General features: G+C 44.5%; 1 protein-coding gene across 3 annotated transcripts in view; it reads right to left on the bottom strand.

The window, feature by feature from the left end:
- Window positions 1-235: 235 nt before the first annotated feature.
- Window positions 236-17,944, bottom strand: part of PDPN (podoplanin) — a 37,897-nt gene continuing 20,188 nt past the window's right edge. The window contains exons 2-6 of one of the 3 annotated variants that reach the window (XM_053576714.1): window positions 14,558-14,685; window positions 11,659-11,785; window positions 5,205-5,243; window positions 3,272-3,383; window positions 236-2,003 (exon numbers count right to left, since the gene is read on the bottom strand). In XM_053576714.1, the coding sequence (XP_053432689.1) occupies window positions 1,997-2,003; window positions 3,272-3,383; window positions 5,205-5,243; window positions 11,659-11,785; window positions 14,558-14,685 (413 nt within the window). In that variant the 3' untranslated portion in view covers window positions 236-1,996. Of the gene's footprint in view, window positions 2,004-3,271; window positions 3,384-5,204; window positions 5,244-11,658; window positions 11,786-14,557; window positions 14,689-17,944 lie in introns of all 3 variants that reach the window. The other 2 variants (XM_053576713.1, XM_053576715.1) reach the window with 2 other exon arrangements.

Genomic DNA, 17,944 nt, shown 5'->3' with positions numbered 1-17,944 from the left:
CTCCAAGGTGCCCCCTGTCTTTCCACCCTTCCTCTGCCTGACCTTCACCCCTGCACTTGGCAGGCACAGGTGCATTTCCTTCCCATGGATCAACTTCCCATGACCATATATAACCCTCTCTCAATCGAGTCCGCAGGCCAATGTTTATGTAAGTTGCAATCTTACCTGGAGATATTGCTAAGTGTGACCCAGACTTGACTTGATTCCCAATCAAAGGTCTGACTCATTGTCGTACACAATCATGTTTTATTTTGAAACACGTCTACACTGCATTGAGCACCAACACAGGTGTGAACAAGAAACCCACAGTCCTGTCCCAGCAGGCACTGGGTCCAGTGTGACTTGGGGTCGACTGCTGTTTTTCACGGAGGGAGAGTGAAGGAAGGGAGAAGGAAAGGAAAAGAAATGAGCATTGTTCCTACTCCTGTTCAGAAATCTGAACAAGGAAACTGAATTCTCTAAAACCTCAAATGGCTCGTCTAACTTCCCTTCTCTCAATCAACTGATGTGCAAATATGGAACCTGGGCCGGCGGGCCAGCTGGATTTGGGAAACACACAGAGACACTGTTTAAAATAACATCCGCACGTGACTGGAAAAAAATGGGAGGAATGGGCTGTGCTTCCAAAGGAGGGTTACTTCCTCCTGTCTTGAACGCTCTCCCAAGTGTAAAGGCTATCAGGACTGCATCACTGCAAGCATTTGCTCAGACTAAAAAACTTTTTATCTAGGAAAAAGAACTCAATGGGGAGAGAAGCGTTGAGACACACTGGCCTCCCTCCTGGCCTCCTTTGGTTCGATCTTTGTAACAGGACGACCCCACAGCCATGTGTGATTATATCCTAAGACTGGGGACATCTTCTATTTTTAAATCAAGTCTTTAAAATCCAGTTACTTTTTAAATATTAATATTGTATGAGATGATTTTTTTCTCCCCTTATCTTTCCCCAGAGGCAGACAGCAAATATTATTAGAAAACCAGCTAGTTCCCCCACCTTAGGCTCAGGTAAGGGTTCTGTCTGCTTAGGGTCCAATACCGTTCTTGGTTTCTGGAAGGCTGGTGTCTCCAGTACCATTGAGCCCATGGGGCAAACTTCTTCAGTATCTGGAGCGCTGAGCTCTCCATGTTCCAGGGCAAAGCAGCCAATCCAGAGGCCGTAGGGAAGAGAAGGCTGCCCCTCCCCCAACTCCGGCTGCACATCATCAGAGCCAGGCAGCAGGGGCACCTGGGAGGAATCCTTGATGAATCATCAAGTCATCCCACGAGAAGGCTTTAGGTGAAGCACGCCTGTAGGCTGCCTGGTGGTGTTCTGAGAAACAAAGCGTCTTCTCCAAAGTATACACTTCCTGTTTATGATCAGAAAATGGATGTCACTGAAATGATGTATCTGGACCAGCTAAAGGCAGTGGCTCATCACGTTATTATCCAAGTTAAGATTTTTCTACTTGATTCATCATACCAGACCAGGCTTAAAAACAAAGCAAAACAAACTAGAGTGGAATGTGTACATTTCAACAGATCAGCAATTGCAAAATGCTGGGGCCGCGTACTGACGTGGCACTGGATCAAGGCCTCAGTCAGTTGATATAAATATTTCCAGATCCCTTTGCATTTTAACAATAACAGAAGGGTCAGAAAGAAGGCATGTGATTACAGTTTCCAAGGCCGACTGGGTGAGAACACCTCAGTTACAAGTCAGTCCCACATAGGTGTGCTCTGTGGTCTAGGCATTTTGTCTTTTAAATCATCTTTTATAAAATTTCTATATTCAAGAAAAGTTGTCAAAAGGCAAATGCGTGGAGGAGCAGTCTGATACACTGTCCTTTCCCGCGGTTGTGTGTGGCAAGGGGAGGGATCACCGTGGATTTTGAGTGGGGTGAGCAATTCCCACAGGTCATCTTCTCCCACGAGCTCAGGGGCAGGGGCGGGGGTGGGGAGTGGAGTCAGAAATTTTCTTTTTAAAGCATGTTGATGGTAGAACACGATCCTTCAGCTCTCAGGGTCTATGAAAACAAAGAAAGGTGACAGTAGCCTCTTTTACCGTCCGTGAGTCATGGCTCCTGTAGTCCCACTTTCCACGCCGAGCCTTCTAGTTGAGGATGTACTTGGTGACCCTCTCTTTTGTCTCTCATCCCTCCTCCACCCACAGCAGCGGTTCTCAACCTATGGGTGGAGACCCCTTTGTAACAATGAAAATCCATCCCGCATATCAGATCTTTACACTACGATTCATAACAGGTGCAAAATGATACTTACGACGTAGCAACGAAAATAATTTTATGGTTGGGGGTCACCACACACGAGGAACTGTATTAAAGGGTCATGGCATTAGGAGGCTTTAGGAAGGCTGAAAACCACTGCTCTTTAGCCAGGGTCAGCGTCCTAAGTGTTGCGAAACACACTAGTCTGCAGCTGCGCCATCTTGTTCCTCAACACCCCCAGCTGTACATCATCAGCCCTCCCCCGCCCCCCCTAGATCATGCCCACCGATAGAAATAAAGGAGTTCTCCTCCGGCCATGAGTTTGAATGTTCTGAATTCTTAAGGAAGCTTAATGGAAAAGAATTCCTTCCCCTCATCAGCGGTCAGTACCTGACCATGCATGCAGAGAAGGAATCGAAGAAGGCTGCATGAGAGGACCCCATCACTGGTGGAGTCCTCATTAGAACGGGGCCCTGGCTTTCTGACAGGTGCTTTCCCAGATACCACCTGAGTACCTCTGACGGAGGTGGGTGTTGTGTTAAAACTTGATCTGAGGCCGGGCGTGGTGGCTCATGCCTGTAGTGGGAGGCCGAGGCGGGTGCATTGCCTGAGCTCAGAGGTTTGAGACCAGTATGAACAGCAGTGAGCCAGAGTAAGACCCTGTCTCTACTAACATCAAGAACATCGCCAGAGGAAGAAGAAAATGACCAACAAAAAAGAGTACTTCAAGTGAAGAAGAATGAACAAGGAAGCTGAAATTAAAAATAAAAAAATGTAAAAGTTGATCTGGGTTCTCCTTCAATTAGTTGAAAAAGTAAGACAAGAGATCAAATTTGGTTAGCTCTCTATAGAAATCAACTTAAGAGCAATCTCTTGCTTTTTTTTTTTTTTGGACACATATATGGTCTAAGTAGATGTTTGTTCTGGGGAAGCTTCAGATGCAGGACTTGTGGAGGTAAGGGCTTTACAACATGACTTTTCTATTAGCGATTCCTATTAGTTCAAAGGCTTGGAGCTCCAGACATGACCACCTTTGTGCACTACCCCTGGGGGGTAAGTTATTTACTTACGAGTACCTTCCGGACATTTTTCGCATAATCACAATGATGATCCCACCAAGGAAGCCAATGGCTAGTAAGACCCCCACTATGATTCCAACCAGGGTCACCGTCGTCAAACCATCTGAATGAGAGGGGAAAGCAGCATGAATCCCAGATAGAACAGACACCTGTGACCGAAGGTGTTCTATACATTACTGCCCACTGCACATAGCAATGCCCAACTTCCTAAAAATGAAGTTTCCATTTGACTTTATTCCTAAATATACTTTCTTCTTTTAGAAAAAATATACTTGCTTTGGGGATAACAAATGTGTATAGTAGGAAATCCAATTATATAAAGTCTGGGGTACGTGGAACCACAGAACTTAACTGTAACCACAGCTGCAGGGACATGAGCCTTTCTGGCTGAGCCCACTCCAGAGCTATGCCCATGAAACCTGGTGAGGAGTAAAGCTCTGAAGTGGTGACTCACCAGAGTAACTTGCAGCAGACAGATAACAGGTAGGATGTGTTAGTTATAAAATAGTTACAGGGCAGCACCTGTGGCTCAGGGAGTATGGCGCCGGATCCATATACGGAGAGTGGCAGGTTCAAACCCTGGCCCTGGCCAAACTACAACAACAACAACAAATAGCCGGGTGTTGTGGCAGGTGCCTGTAGTCCCACCTACTCAGGAGGCTGAGGCAAGAGAATCACCTAAGCCCAAGAGCTGGAGGTTGCTGTGACGCCACAGCACTCTACTGAGGGTGACAAAGTGAGACTCTGTCTCAAAAAAAAAAATAAAATAGTTACAGCCCAATTCACAAGTTACTGTTTGTCTTTCTAAAAAGAAGACGTTAAAAGATTCCTAGAATTAGCATCTGATGTGTCCAGTGGGAATGTGGAGGAGGGGCGTTAGAGCAACGTCACAAGGACACTCCCAAATCTAGTGGAAATTGATTTATGTGAGGAGAAACTTTGGCCTATTTTTTTTTTTTTTTTTTGAGACAAAGCCTCAAGCTATCGTCCTGGGTAGAGTGCTGAGCCATCACAGCTCACAGCAACCTCCAACTCCTGGGCTCAGGCAATTCTCTTGCCTCTGCCTCCCAAGTAGCTGGGACTATAGGCACCCACCACAATGCCTGGTTATTTTTTGTTTGCAGCTGTCATTGTTTGGCGGGCCCGGGCTGGATTCGAACCTGCCAGCTCACATGTATGTGGCTGGCACCTTAGCTGCTCGAGCCACAGGCAGTGAGCCACTTTGAGCTATTCTAATCCCATCTTATGAATGGTATGATTTCTGGGGTCTCAGAATTTACTATGTATCGGGGTCTCAGAATTTACTATGTATCAAGTGTAACACACACACACACACACACACACACACACATACGGGTTTCACAATTTAATAGCATTTGTGAGCAGCTATTAAATTGGTCCCTTTTTTAAAAACAAGAGTCTGACTCTGTCACCCTCGGTAGAGTGTCATGGCATCATAGTTCACAGCAACCTCAAACTCTTGGGCTTTAACTGATCCTCCTACCTCAGCCTCCTGAGTAGCTGGACTACAGGCACCCATCACGCTGCCCAGCTATTGTTTTTTTTTAAGAGATAAAGTCTTGCTCTGGCTCAGGCTGGTCATGAACTCGTGAGCTCAAACAAGCCACCTGCCTTGGCCTCCCAGAGTGCTGGGATTACAGGTGGGAGCCATTGCACCAGACCCTTATTTTCATTCTTAAAATATGATATCATTCCCCAGAGCTGAATTCATTAAGTGAATAGACTCATTTGTGGTTTGCTTATTTTCAAATATAAGGAATTCCCCTTTCTTTAAGGGGGGGGAGTTTCAAACCCACTCACTCCTCTTGACTACAATCCAGGAAAGAATGTAATTTACTTCATATCAAAGAGTAGGTTCAAAGACATTTTTCCTTAACTCCCATAGAATACGCAGATAGCTTACCTTTCTCAATCGTTGTCTGTGTCTCTCCCCCCACTTTCTCTGTAAAGAGACGTAATAACATAGAATTATTAGGATTTAATAACTATAATTTAACCACTGGCAAAAGATGAATTTACCCTAAGTAGCAAAACATAAGGCAGAGGATTTCTTAAATAAACTAGCCCAGGGGAATTTTACACAAGCTCTGATGGGATACTGCCTTTCTAGCTAATGATAATCAAATGTATGACCTCTCCTTCACGCCTACGGGTTCAAAGTACTTTTGTGAACACTTCTCATCCAACATAGAAAGCAAAGTCAAAACTAAACCACAAACACCTTAAATAAATGGTCTAGACGTTTCCGAGGTTAAGGGAGCTGAAAAACCCAGACTTGTAGATCTCAGTCCAATGTCAAGATTGTGGAAAACTTAATAGACTGGGGTGAGGTCTGTTACTGACTTTGAAAGTAATACTCTGGTTTGGGAAGTTGTGACCAAGACCGTGATTTGTCATCTTCCTCAGCCATAAAAATCAGATTATGTCCAGGTGAGTTTAATGAGAAAACACACTCTTTATATCTGCACCACTGTTATTTTAGGATTTCTACCCGAAATCAGACTTAGTCTAATAGTTACAGTGTCAATATCCTCCATTGTGAGTTCCTTTTTGATAGTGTTACACAATCACCTATTTTTAAAATACAGGGTTTTTTTTTTACTTTGAGACAGAGTCTCAAGCTGTTGCCCTGAGTAGAGTGCTGTGGCGTCACAGCTCACAGCAACCTTAAACTCTTGGGCTTAAGCGATTCTCTTGCCTCAGCCTCCCAATAGCTGGGACTACAGGCGCCCACTACAACACCCGGCTGTTTTTGTGGTTATAGTTGTCATTGTTGTTTGGCAGGCCCAGGCTAGATTCGAACCTGTCAGCTCTGGTGTATGTGGCTGGCACCCTAGTTGCTTGAGCTACAGACACGGAGCCAAACCACAGATGTTTTGTGTCTCCTACTGACCTCCTCATAGGCTGTGTCTTTACCTCCTCTGGGTGGCGGTTGTTTACCTAGTTTGCAGATGCAGAAAAATTCAAACTGCCTTAATTTAAGGAGAAACCAGAGAGAATTCAATAATCAGGCCCTTCCTTAGATTCTTAGTTCACAGCTTGCAAAATACCCCAGATATCCCACAGATTTCCTAATCAAAGGCAAAACTAGTCATCTAAAAGATGCTTCCTTTCTCTAAGGGGTGAATTTGAAATTTAAGTATCTCTGGGAGGCCAAGGCAGATAGATTGCTTGAGCTTAGGAATTCGAGATCAGCCTGAGCAAGAGCAAGACCGCTTCCCTCCTAAAAATAGAAAAGCTGGCTGGGCATTGTGGCAGGTGTGTTTAGTCCCAGCGACCCAGGAGGCTGAGGCGAGAGGATCTCCTGAGTTTGAGGTTGCTGTGAGCTATGATGCCATGGCATTTTACCCAGGGCCAAAGAATGAGACTCTGTCTCAAAAAGTCAACAAATAAAGCATCTCTCCCTTTTTGTATCAAGGCTCTCCTCAAAACAATGTGCCTTTTCAAGATGCCCCCAGAGTATGGGTCCCAGAAACTGGCGCTCCCTGCATGAGCCCAGCCTATGGCTCCAGAGCAGTCTACAGATGTTGCGAACCAGCGGCGAAGGGAGTGAACCAGAGTGGAATTAGTGGGGAAAGAGGAAAATACAGAACAAGAGAAGACACAGGAACAAAGGATGGGGCCGAGAGGACTGACTGAGTTGATGGCTACAGCCAGCCCCCAAGCACATAATCAGCTTTATTTATTATTATTTATTTTTTTTGCAGTTTTTGGCTGGGGCTGGGTCAGAACCACCACCTCCAGTGCCCTACTCCTTGAGCCATAATCAGATTTTATAGTATCTGTAAAGGGTTGTCCAGGGGGAAGTAGCATAGACAAAACGGGGAAATAGCATAAACGAAAGACATAGTTTTGGTCTTACAGTACAATAGAAAAATGTAAATGGCTTTAACAAAGGCAAATCATTCTTAACACAATAACTAAGAAAATGCCAGGAAGGCTATGTTAACCAGTGTGATGAAAATGTGTCAAACGGTCTATAAAACCAGTGTATGGTGCCCCATGATCGCATTAATGTACACACCTGTGATTTAATTAAAAAAATAAATAAATAAATAAAAATATACTTTGTGTTGAAATATTGGACACTTTCCCCTGACTGTCAGAACCAGACAGGGATGCCCATTGCCCCTTCTTTCATCTTTGAATTGGTTGTCTTAGTCACTGTAACAAGGCCAGAAACATAAATAAAAGTGATAAAGTTTAAAAAAAAACAAAAACAAAGGCAAATCATCTTGTTAATGGTTACTGCTCAACTTCATTAATATATGACAAGGAGAAAGAGGGAGAAATCTCAAGGATCTCCGCTTAGTTAACTATAGAAAGAAAGGGCTCTGTGACGTCTGGCAGAGGGAGCATGAGGAAAAAAGGCTGTTTCAGGAATGGAGGAGAAGCAGTTGGTGGTTCATTCTCTGAATGTTCCCCAGGCTGTGAGGGCTCTGTTGTCTCACAGCCCCCTCTCCACATACAGAGCTCAGGCTGACAGTGCTATCCACACCACAGAAAAACAGTCTGATGGGACTGCTGGGTTTGAGCCTTCAGGACAAGGGCGCCATGAAATCAACCCCCAGAATGTCATCCTCGGAAGTCACTCTGCAGAGATGAGCCAATTATTTGTTTATGGTGTCCTAACATGGTGATTCCATGAGCACTCTACACAGCATCAGTTAGAAAACACATTACCAAAAGCAAAGTAAGCTTGTAGAAGATTCATTACCAAATTAGACCTTATTAACTCCTATATTCCCTAGCTCCCTCCCAATTACTCTGTGTCATACATGTGAACATTGTCGCACTTGGGTGTTACGTGGGAAAACTGGCTGTCTACTGGACTAATAAAAATCACCTCTCAATGGCTTGGTGCCCACAGCTCAGTGCTTAGGGCAGGCGGGTTCAAACCCAGCCCAGGTCTGCCAAACAACAACAACAAATAGCCGGGTGTTGTGGCAGGCACCTGTAGTCCCAGATACTTGGGACGCTGAAGCAAGATAATGGCTTAAGCCCAAGAGTTTGAGGTTGTTGTGAGCTGTGACGCCACACCATGGCACTCTACTGAGGGCAACACAGTGAGACTGTCTCAAAACAAACAAAATCACCTCTTAAAAAACAAAAAATAAAAGAACAACAACAACAAAAAACAAGCACTTATGACATTTTAGCTCAGATGAGAACATTAGGATATGTGAAGTGGAAAGGTGCCCCAAATCACAATTTTGGGGACAGGGTGGAGCAGGGAATAGGACGGGAAAGTAAAGGAGTTATTTCCCAGGCAACGAAGAATTTTTTTAAGACATAACAAAGAGGCATCCTGGGATGACAGAATACTCAATGTGGTAACTTCTGCTTTCTGCTGCTAATTAGCTATCAACCCATGTGACAAACAAGCATTTCTTCTCCAAAATGTTGAAATGCTTTCCAGCGATCACATCCCTTTACTCTTCCCTGGCTTAGCTAAACTTGGTTCTCTCTGCTGTTTAAATGTTAATCATTTCTTTAACAGCTTGGTGCAAGCTTTATATTTTATTTCAAAGCACATGGTAAAGTTGAAAAAAAAATTGTGCTGAAATACGTATAGAACGCAATCTACAAATTAACTACTCTGTGTACAGTTCAGTGATATTAATCACATTTATATTGTTGTGCAACCATCCCTACTGTCCACGTCCAGAACTCCTTCCATCTTGCAAAGCGGAAACGCTGTACCCGTTAATTAGTAACACCGTTGTTCTCTTCCCCTGGCAACCACCATTCTCTTTCCATCCCCACAAATTTAACTACTCTAATAGTTTCCTCATCTTAAGTGTGTTTTTTGTATTCGTATTTTTGCGACGGGCTTATTACAGTTAACCTAATGTCTTCAAGGTTCGCCCATGCCGGATCATGTGTCAGCGTTTTCTTTTTTAAAATCACCTTTTTTCTTTTTCTTTTTGAGACAGAGCCTCAAGCTGTCGCCCTGGGTGGAGTGCTGTGGCATCACAGCTCACAGCAACCTCCAACTCCTGGACTCAAGCGATTCTCCTGCCTCTGCCTCCCGAGTAGCTGGGACTACAGGCGCCCGCCACAATGCCTGGCTATTTTTTGCTACAGCCGTCATTGTTGTTTGGCGGGCACTGGCTGGATTTGAACCTGCCAGCTCAGTTGTATGGGCTGGCGCCTTAAGCGGAAGCCAGCATTTTCTTTTTTTTTTTTTTTGTAGAGACAGAGTCTCACTGTACCGCCCTCGGGTAGAGTGCCGTGGCGTCACACGGCTCACAGCAACCTCTAACTCTTGGGCTTACGTGATTCTCCTGCCTCAGCCTCCCGAGCAGCTGAGACTACAGGCGCCCGCCACAACGCCCGGCTATTTTTTGGTTGCAGTTTGGCCAGGGCTGGGTTTGAACCCGCCACCCTCGGCATATGGGGCCGGCGCCCTACTCACTGAGCCACAGGTGCTGCCCCCAGCATTTTCTTTTTAAGAATACTACTCATTGCCGGGCGGCGCCTGTGGCTCAGTCGGTAAGGCGCCGGCCCCATATACCAAGGGTGGCAGGTTCAAACCCAGCCCTGGCCAAACTGCAACCAAAAAATAGCTGGGCGTTGTGGTGGGCGCCTGTAGTCCCAGCTACTCGGGAGGCTGAGGCAAGAGAATCGCGTAAGCCCAGGAGTTGGAGGTTGCTGTGAGCTGTGTGAGGCCATGGCACTGTACTGAGGGCCATAAAGTGAGACTCTGTCTCTACAAAAAAAAAAAGAATACTACCCATTGCCTATGTAGACCACTTTTGCTAATCTGTTCAACCATCGATGGGCTCTTGGGTTGCTGCTTCCCTACTTTAGCTGCTGTGAATATTGCTGGTATGAATGTGGGGATAGAAAACATATTTTAAATCCTTTGAAGTCCTAGTTTTTAAACCAGATTAGTCACTGGACCCAGAAATGTATATTGAACAGTAAAGAGGGGCGGCGCCTGTGTCTGAAAGGGATAGGGCGCCAGTCCCATATGCCGGAGGTGGCGGGTTCAAACCCAGCCCCGGCCAAAACCCACCAAAAAAAAAAAAAAAAAAAAGAACAGTAAAGAATAACTTTCTGGGTGTTCAGACGAACCATTGCTTTAGGCATGATTTTCATCTTTACTTTCATTTTGGACGTGGAGACATAAGACCTATCTAGATGAAACAATTTTAGTAAATGTATCGAGTTAACAAGCACTCAAATTATTGTAGAATTATTTCCTATTCTCTCCCACTCCTGTCATTATAATTAAAGCAAATTTTAAGAAAATCCCAAACAACTGAACCTCTCTAATGAAATCTTTACAGGCCAGGCAAGGTGGCTTACGCCTGTAATCCCAAGTACTCTGGAAGGCTGAGGTGGCCAGATTGCCTGAGCTCACAGGTTCGAGACCAGCCTGAGCAAGAGCAAGACCCTGTCTCCAAAAAAAACAGCCGGGTATTATGGTGGGTGCCTGTAGTCTCAGCTACTTGGGAGGCTGAGGCAAGAGAATCACTTAAGCCCAAGAGTTGGAGATTGCTGTGAGCTCTGACGCCACGGCACTCTACTGAGGGTGACAGCTTGAGGCTCTGTCTCCAAAAAAAAAAAAAAAAAGAAAAAAGAAATGTCTACAAATGCATGTCGCTCTCTTTCTATGGCTAAACTGACAAAGACCTTTCTCCATTCATCAGTGATTTGATGCATATAACAGTAAATGCCCCCAGAGGCTTCCTGTGAAGTTTCTCTTTGAGGTGTTCCATTCACACTGTCTTAAGTACCAACTACAAATCACGAATACAACCCAAAATCCAGGTTTAGAACAGATTCTTGCTCCATATATACAGACATGAATTCAATGAAAGATGGTCGGTAATACCCTGTTTCCCCGAAAATAAGACAGTGTCTTATTTTAAAGTGTGCTCCCAAAGATGCGCTAGGTCTTATTTTCAGGGGACGTCTTATCTTTCCTGTGAGTAGGTCTTATTTTCGGAGGATGTCTTATTTTCGGGGAAACAGGGTAGTATAGAATCTATTAAAACTTAACTAGTCTATGTAAATCTTGTGTCTTGGATGTCAACTCAAAGTTCTTAATGTAACATTATCTCAGCTCAGGGTCAGCAACACAGTATCAATAGCTACCCAGCTTACCCCTGGGGACATAATCACTAGTTACCATTCAAAGTAAAAAGATCTCTTTCGCAACTTAGTAAGTCAAATTTGATCTAGCAACTCAAGTCGAATTCTAAACCCACCACATAAAGCCTGGCTCAGAATTCACTCTTGCATCCCAACAGGTGTTCTGTTGTTGATTACACTTGCTCATGGACTCCTGGGATGCACCAATTATGCAGAATTAGATCAACCCTTATTGGGGTAACTGGTTTCCTTACCCACAGAATGACTCGTCATCTCCTTCGGGACTGGGGTGCTTTGGCTTTCTTTGGTGTGGACGGTGCTTTCTAGGGTTGACAGATCCTCGACGTGAAGGTCTGTCACACTCACGGCACCTGTTGCCACCTATTGGAGATGTAAATGAGGAAAAACAGAAAATAAAGCCCAATGTTTACAATATATTCTCTGCCTTGCAACAGTAAGATTTAAGGTAGCACACATACATAAATTACATGATGGCATAAATTGAAAGCAGAAACAAGAACAAAACAACAGAAAAATCAATTCTACTCCAGAAACTAATGTTAAATGTTTAACGTGCTAACTTCCTGGGGTCTTAGTTATTCTGAAATCACTGCATTCTCTAGATGTTAGTTCTTTCCCTCCCTTGAACTTGAATTTTTCTCTCTAACATTTGCTTAGCACCTTTGGTTTTTTTTGGAGACAGAACCCTGGGTAGAGTGCCGTGGCATCACAGCTCACAGCAACCTCCAATTCCTGCGCTTAAGCGATTCTCTTGCCTCAGCCTCCCAGCAAGTAGCTGGGACTACAGGTGCCCACCACAACACCCAACTATTTTTTCGGTTGTAGTTGTCATTGTTGTTTGGCAGGCCCACGCTGGATTCAAACCACTTGAGCTACAGGTGCTGAGCCTGCTTAGCACATAATAGGCTATATCATCCTTTAATGTCCTTCCTCACCCCCCACAGTTAGAGTTTATTGAGAGCCTACTATGTGCCAGACCCCTTGAAGACATTCTCATTTGCTCCATGCACAATTCTATGAGGAAGATCTTATTATTGGTCCCTGTTGTATGAATGAGGCTTAGATTAGATAACTCGACCAAATTCACAGCCGGTAAGTGAAAGAGCAGGACTTGGAAGCGATTCTACTGACTCTGAAGTTTGCACCAACGTAGCACTCGACAAATACCCTAGTGAGCACAGGTCACAAAGGCAAAACCAGATGAGTGGGGCTACACAAACATTGGTGCCTCCAAAGACACAGGTAGCAAAGTAAAAAGACAACCCAAAGAATGGGAGAAAATACTTAGAAATCATCAAATAAGGACATAAAGAATTATAACGCTATAACCAAAATCAATTTAAAAAATGGACAAATAACTGGAATAGACATTTCTTAAAGGTGATACACAGATGGCCAAAAGAAGCATCTGAAAAGATGCTCAACATCACTAATCAGAGAAATGCAAAGCAAAACCACAACGGGATACTGCTTTCGTGTCCATGAGGATGGCTACTGTCAAAAATCCAGAAGACAGCCAGGAGGGGGAGAGGTTAGAACCCTTGGGCATTATTGACGGCACTGTAGAAAACACTGTATGGCATTTACCCAAAAAGTTAAAAACAAAACAATGTTATCACGTCACAATCCCTCTCCTGGACATGTACCCAAAAGAACTGAAAGTAGGGTCTTAAAAGAGCTATTTTCAGCCTGGGCACCTGTAGCTCAATGGTTAGAGTGCCAGCCTCATACCGTGGGGGTGGTGGGTTCAAACCCGGCCAGGGTCTGCTAAACAACAACAAAAAGTTTTTTTGGCACCCACAGCCATAGTGCTTCATAGTAACACTACTCACAACAGCCAAGAAGTAAAACCAACCCAAATGTCCATCAGTGGATAATGAATGGATAAATACAGTGTGTATGTACACACACAATGAAATATTCAGCTTTAAAAAAGAACATTCTGGCTCCAGCACCTGTAGCTCAAGCGGCTAAGGCACCAGCCACGTACACCTGAGCTGGCAGGTTCAAATCCAGCCCGAGCCTGCCAAACAACAATGACGGCTGCAACCAAAAAATAGCCGGGCGTTGTGGCAGGCACCTGTAGTCCCAGCTACTTGGGAGGCTGAGGCAGGAGAATCGCTTAAGCCCAAGAGCTGGAGGTTGCTGTGAGCTATGATGCTACAGCACTCTATCCAGGGCGACAGCTTAAGGCTCTGTCTCAAAAAAAAAAAAGAACATTCTGGCACATGCTACAATATGAATGAACCCCAAGGAAATTATGCAAAGTGAAATAAGCCAGTCAGAAAAAGGCAATACTGTGTAAGTCCACACATATGACATCGACCCAGAATATTCAGATTCATAGAGAGGAAAGTGGAAAAGTGGTTGCTAGGGGCTGGCGGGGAGGCGGAAACAGGAGTCATTTTTGAACAGGTATGGTATTTTGGTTTTGCAATACAAGTTCTGGAGATCTGTTTAGCAATGTGAATATACTTAACACTACCGAACTGTACACTTAAAAAATAGTGAAGGTGGTCAATTTTATCTATTTACCATAGTAAGAAATACATTCTAATGGTCCCAAGCCCTGGGAATATGAGTAATAAAAATTTCCTTGTCTCTTGAAGCTTACATCCTGGGGCAGGGTCGCAGAATATGAAGGTTTAGCATGTGAACCAATACAAAAGGTTTGGAAGACTCTCAGTGCTTTGAAAATATATAAGCTAGACTAATCTAGATTAGACTAGAATAGTCTATTTGGCAAACTTTCTTTCAAAGGCTAAATGGTAAACGTTATTGTAGCACACAAGGTCTCTGATATAAGTACTCACCTCTGCGCTTATATAGTAGGAGAGCAACCAGAAGATTCAACTGAATATGCTTGTCTGTGTTCTAATAAAACTTTATTTATAAAAACAGTCAGTGGGCCAAATCTGGTGAGTAGACCACTGACCTCAAGGCTAGAGGGTAACTACTGGTGGATGAGGGTAAGTGGGGGTAGTGAGGTTACTTTAGGTATTTTTTGAGGTAACATCACACTTCAGAATCATGAGAGAAAAGTCAGCCCCGTGGGAGATCTGGGGAATGTTCCAGGCAGAGTTTTCTGTGTTCTTTGCCTGTGGAGCAAATTCCTCTTTCAAGGTTACTCACCAGGGTTGTGAAGCCAGGAGACTTTGCCAGCTCTTCAGTAGCTGCTGGAGTTGACATGTCTTCTACACGGGTCACAAGGCCATCTTCTGTACCTGGAGTTGTAATGTCATCTTCTGGCCAGCGTGTGACTGCTGAAGAAGACAGATTGAGTTAAGGCTTATGGTGGAAATTGTGTGAGCAGACCTAACTAGCCAGCTACGATCAGATTATTTTCTTTCCCTTTTTTCCAATTTTTTAGAGACAGTCTTACTTTATCGCCCTCGGTAGTGTGTCATGGTGTCACAGCTCACAACCTCCAACTCCTGGGCTTAGTTGATTCCCTTGCCTCAGCCTTCCAAGTAGCTGGGACTACAGGCGCCCGCCACAACACCCAGCTATTTTTTGTTGCAGTTTGGCCAGGGTGGGGTTCAAACCCGCCACCCTCGGTATATGGGGCCAGCGCCCTACCCACTGAGCCACAGGCGCCGCCCGTCTTTTCCACTTCTTATGAGGATCTTGTTTTTAATCATTTTTTCTTTTTCTGGCTTATCCCAGTGCCAGGAACCAAACCATTACCCTTACCACAGAATCTGGCACACTCAGCGGCTTCATTATCTGCACTGCAAAGCAAAGGGCCCAGAAAGACAAAGCAGCCAGCTCTGGGGTTCCGTTAGGCAGCCTGGACATGAGAGTGCTTCTTTTTTTCCATTCAAGAACCAGATTCTTCCTGATTCTTTAAATGCATTCAGGTGAATAGGGTATATCACCTGGACCTGAAAAAATTCTAAGTTACGGCCACCTGGGAAGACAACGGCCAAAACCGGGGTCTCCACCTTTTTAAAAATCAAGCTCTCTCTACATTTAATTTTCAGGCTGCCATCTGCTTAGATAATTAGAACCATTGCCTCTGACCACAGACCACATGGAATCCATGCAGTTCACCCCCTTATTCTAGTTAGGGGAGGGTCAGTAATAGATTTGGAGATAACTGAGATATCAAGACGGCCACAGAATTCTTAGTACACAAGGAGCTAAACTGACGGGAGGAACGGGTGCCCGATGGTGCCATTGAGAAAGATTTCAGTGCAGCAAGGGGTTGGTGGGGGTGAAAATAGCAATTCCACAATGCAGAATACACAAGCTAACAAGTATCCTCTTCAACCTCTGGTGCAATGATTGGAACTAGTTGTGATGGTGCCCAGGAGTCGTCAATTGCTCAGATCAAATCACCCTCTTCACGAGTTAAAAATCTGACTCATTGGCCACAGGCGTACTCCTCAGACTCAAGTGGCTCTGGAAATTCCATGACTAAACACAGTTGCAAAATAAGGAGGCATTAGCATCCCAGCATTGCGGAGGAGGGGGAACTTAGGGACATCTTCGTGTAAAGAAAGAGCTGGTACCACCCACATTAGCAATCCATCCCTTGCCTTAAGATACTTTTTTTTTCAAGAGGGAGGGAGGGCGATTGGTGGGATCCACCTACTGTGTACAAGGTGAGGGTGTTCAGCACACCTCCTGGGTGAAAGGTGCCATTAGAACTTGAACCTTACCTTAGAATTGAAAACAATGTAACCTCAACATTTGTATCCTGTTAATCTCAAATAATAATAATAAAAGATACTTGTTTTCCCCTCAGCTTAGACAGCCCAGCTAAAAGCACAGGGGCGGCGCCTGTGGCTCAGTGAGTAGGGCACCGGCCCCATATACCGAGGGTGACAGGTTTGAACTCAGCCCCGGCCAAACTGCAACAACAACAAAAAAAGCCAGGCATTGTGGTGGGTGCCTGTAGTCCCAGCTACTTGGGAGGCTGAGGCAAAGGAATCGTCTAAACCCAAGAGTTAGAGGTTGCTGTGAGCTGTGACGCCACAGCACTCTACCAAGGGCGACAAAGTGAGACTCTGTCTCTAAATAAATAATAATAATAATTGAGCAGTGCCTGTGGCTCAAGGAGTAGGGCGCCAGCCCCATATACCAGAGGTAGCGGTTCAAACCTAGCCCCGGCCAAAACTGCAAAAATACATAAATAAATAAATTCTATTTCTTAAAAAAAAATTTAATCAATAATAATAATATAAATAAATATTTCATCCAAACTTCTTTGCTGGTGTCTAGAGGGAGGAAGCCTCCCAAGTAGATTTACTTGTGTTATGCTTTATTTCATGGTTTGATTCCAGAGTCCCAATCCAGCTGGGATGGATTTGGACAGGCTATTGAAGCCAATGCATTTATTTTTTTTCATATGAGGGGAAAGGCTTTTTCCAGTTAGTGATAACTTACTACATTAGTGCACGAGATGGTATGGCTTCCCTTCTAGCTTTTTGCTGGAGTGAGGGTGCAGGTTAGTGACTGGCTCCCACCAGAATTTAGGACTCTGTGCTGCTGACAAATTTATAATGTATTTATCGAGCTCAAGGGGAAATATCCCCTCGCCAGGCAAGTAGTTCTTAAAAAACTGAGCCTTCCATTTATTTTCTTTTCTTCCTCCCCTAGTTTGAACTTGTTAACAAGTTAGTTTTTAAGAATGTTTTCTGCAGATGTTCAGCAGAGTTATTATATGGCATCTCACACATAACCCTTCCTCTAAAAACAAAAAACCCAAGTACTGAATGAAGCTGGTTTGAATCCGTTCATATAGAAAGCTCAGTTCATTGAAAGCATAACTTGATCAAAATTCCTTCACTGTTCTTTCCTACCCTTGATCTGCAGAGCCAGTACTAAAATCATTCTGAACGGACAAAGGGCGTTTTAGGAATGACAGTCAGGATTAAGATGTGTGTCTTTGGCCTCACTGCCCTGGCATTCTCTTTTGCTCCATGGGAAAGCTGGTCTTTAACAAGAGATCCTCAATTGTCCCTTATTATCTTGCCCGAGGCTTCCCTGGGTCAATGAAGTTCCTAGTAGGCTAGCTGCCAGTCTGACGTCCTTTTCCTATTACTCATGGAATTCAAATATACTGAAACCCTCACTCTCCAACCCTTTTTTCCCCTAAGATATGTTCATGCAGGTGTACAACACACACATGTACAGAGGGTTCACGTGTACACACACAGACTTTATAGGAACGCACAGCAAGGAATCCCGTTACAAACCAGTATCCACAGCCTGGCACATGGGGTCACAGTTCAGGCGCTCTGTGAGGTCGCGCACATGAACACTTTTCCTGCCACCCCCAGGCTTGGCCACTTAGAACCAATGGAAGCTGGAATTCATTATTATTCTTGAAAAACCTAGGCCAGGCTTGGTGCCTGTGGCTCAAGCGGCTAAGGCGCCAGCCACATAATACACCTGAGCTGGTGGGTTCGAATCCAGCCCAGGCCTGCTAAACGACAATGATGGCTGCAACCAAAAAATAGCCAGGCATTGTGGCAGGCACCTGTAGTCCCAACTACTTGGGAGGTGGAGGCA

The sequence above is a fragment of the Nycticebus coucang genome, chromosome 22 (genome assembly GCF_027406575.1).
Source record: "Nycticebus coucang isolate mNycCou1 chromosome 22, mNycCou1.pri, whole genome shotgun sequence".
Taxonomy (NCBI): Eukaryota; Metazoa; Chordata; class Mammalia; order Primates; family Lorisidae; genus Nycticebus; species Nycticebus coucang.
This window is presented reverse-complemented; position numbering and strand designations above follow the sequence as displayed.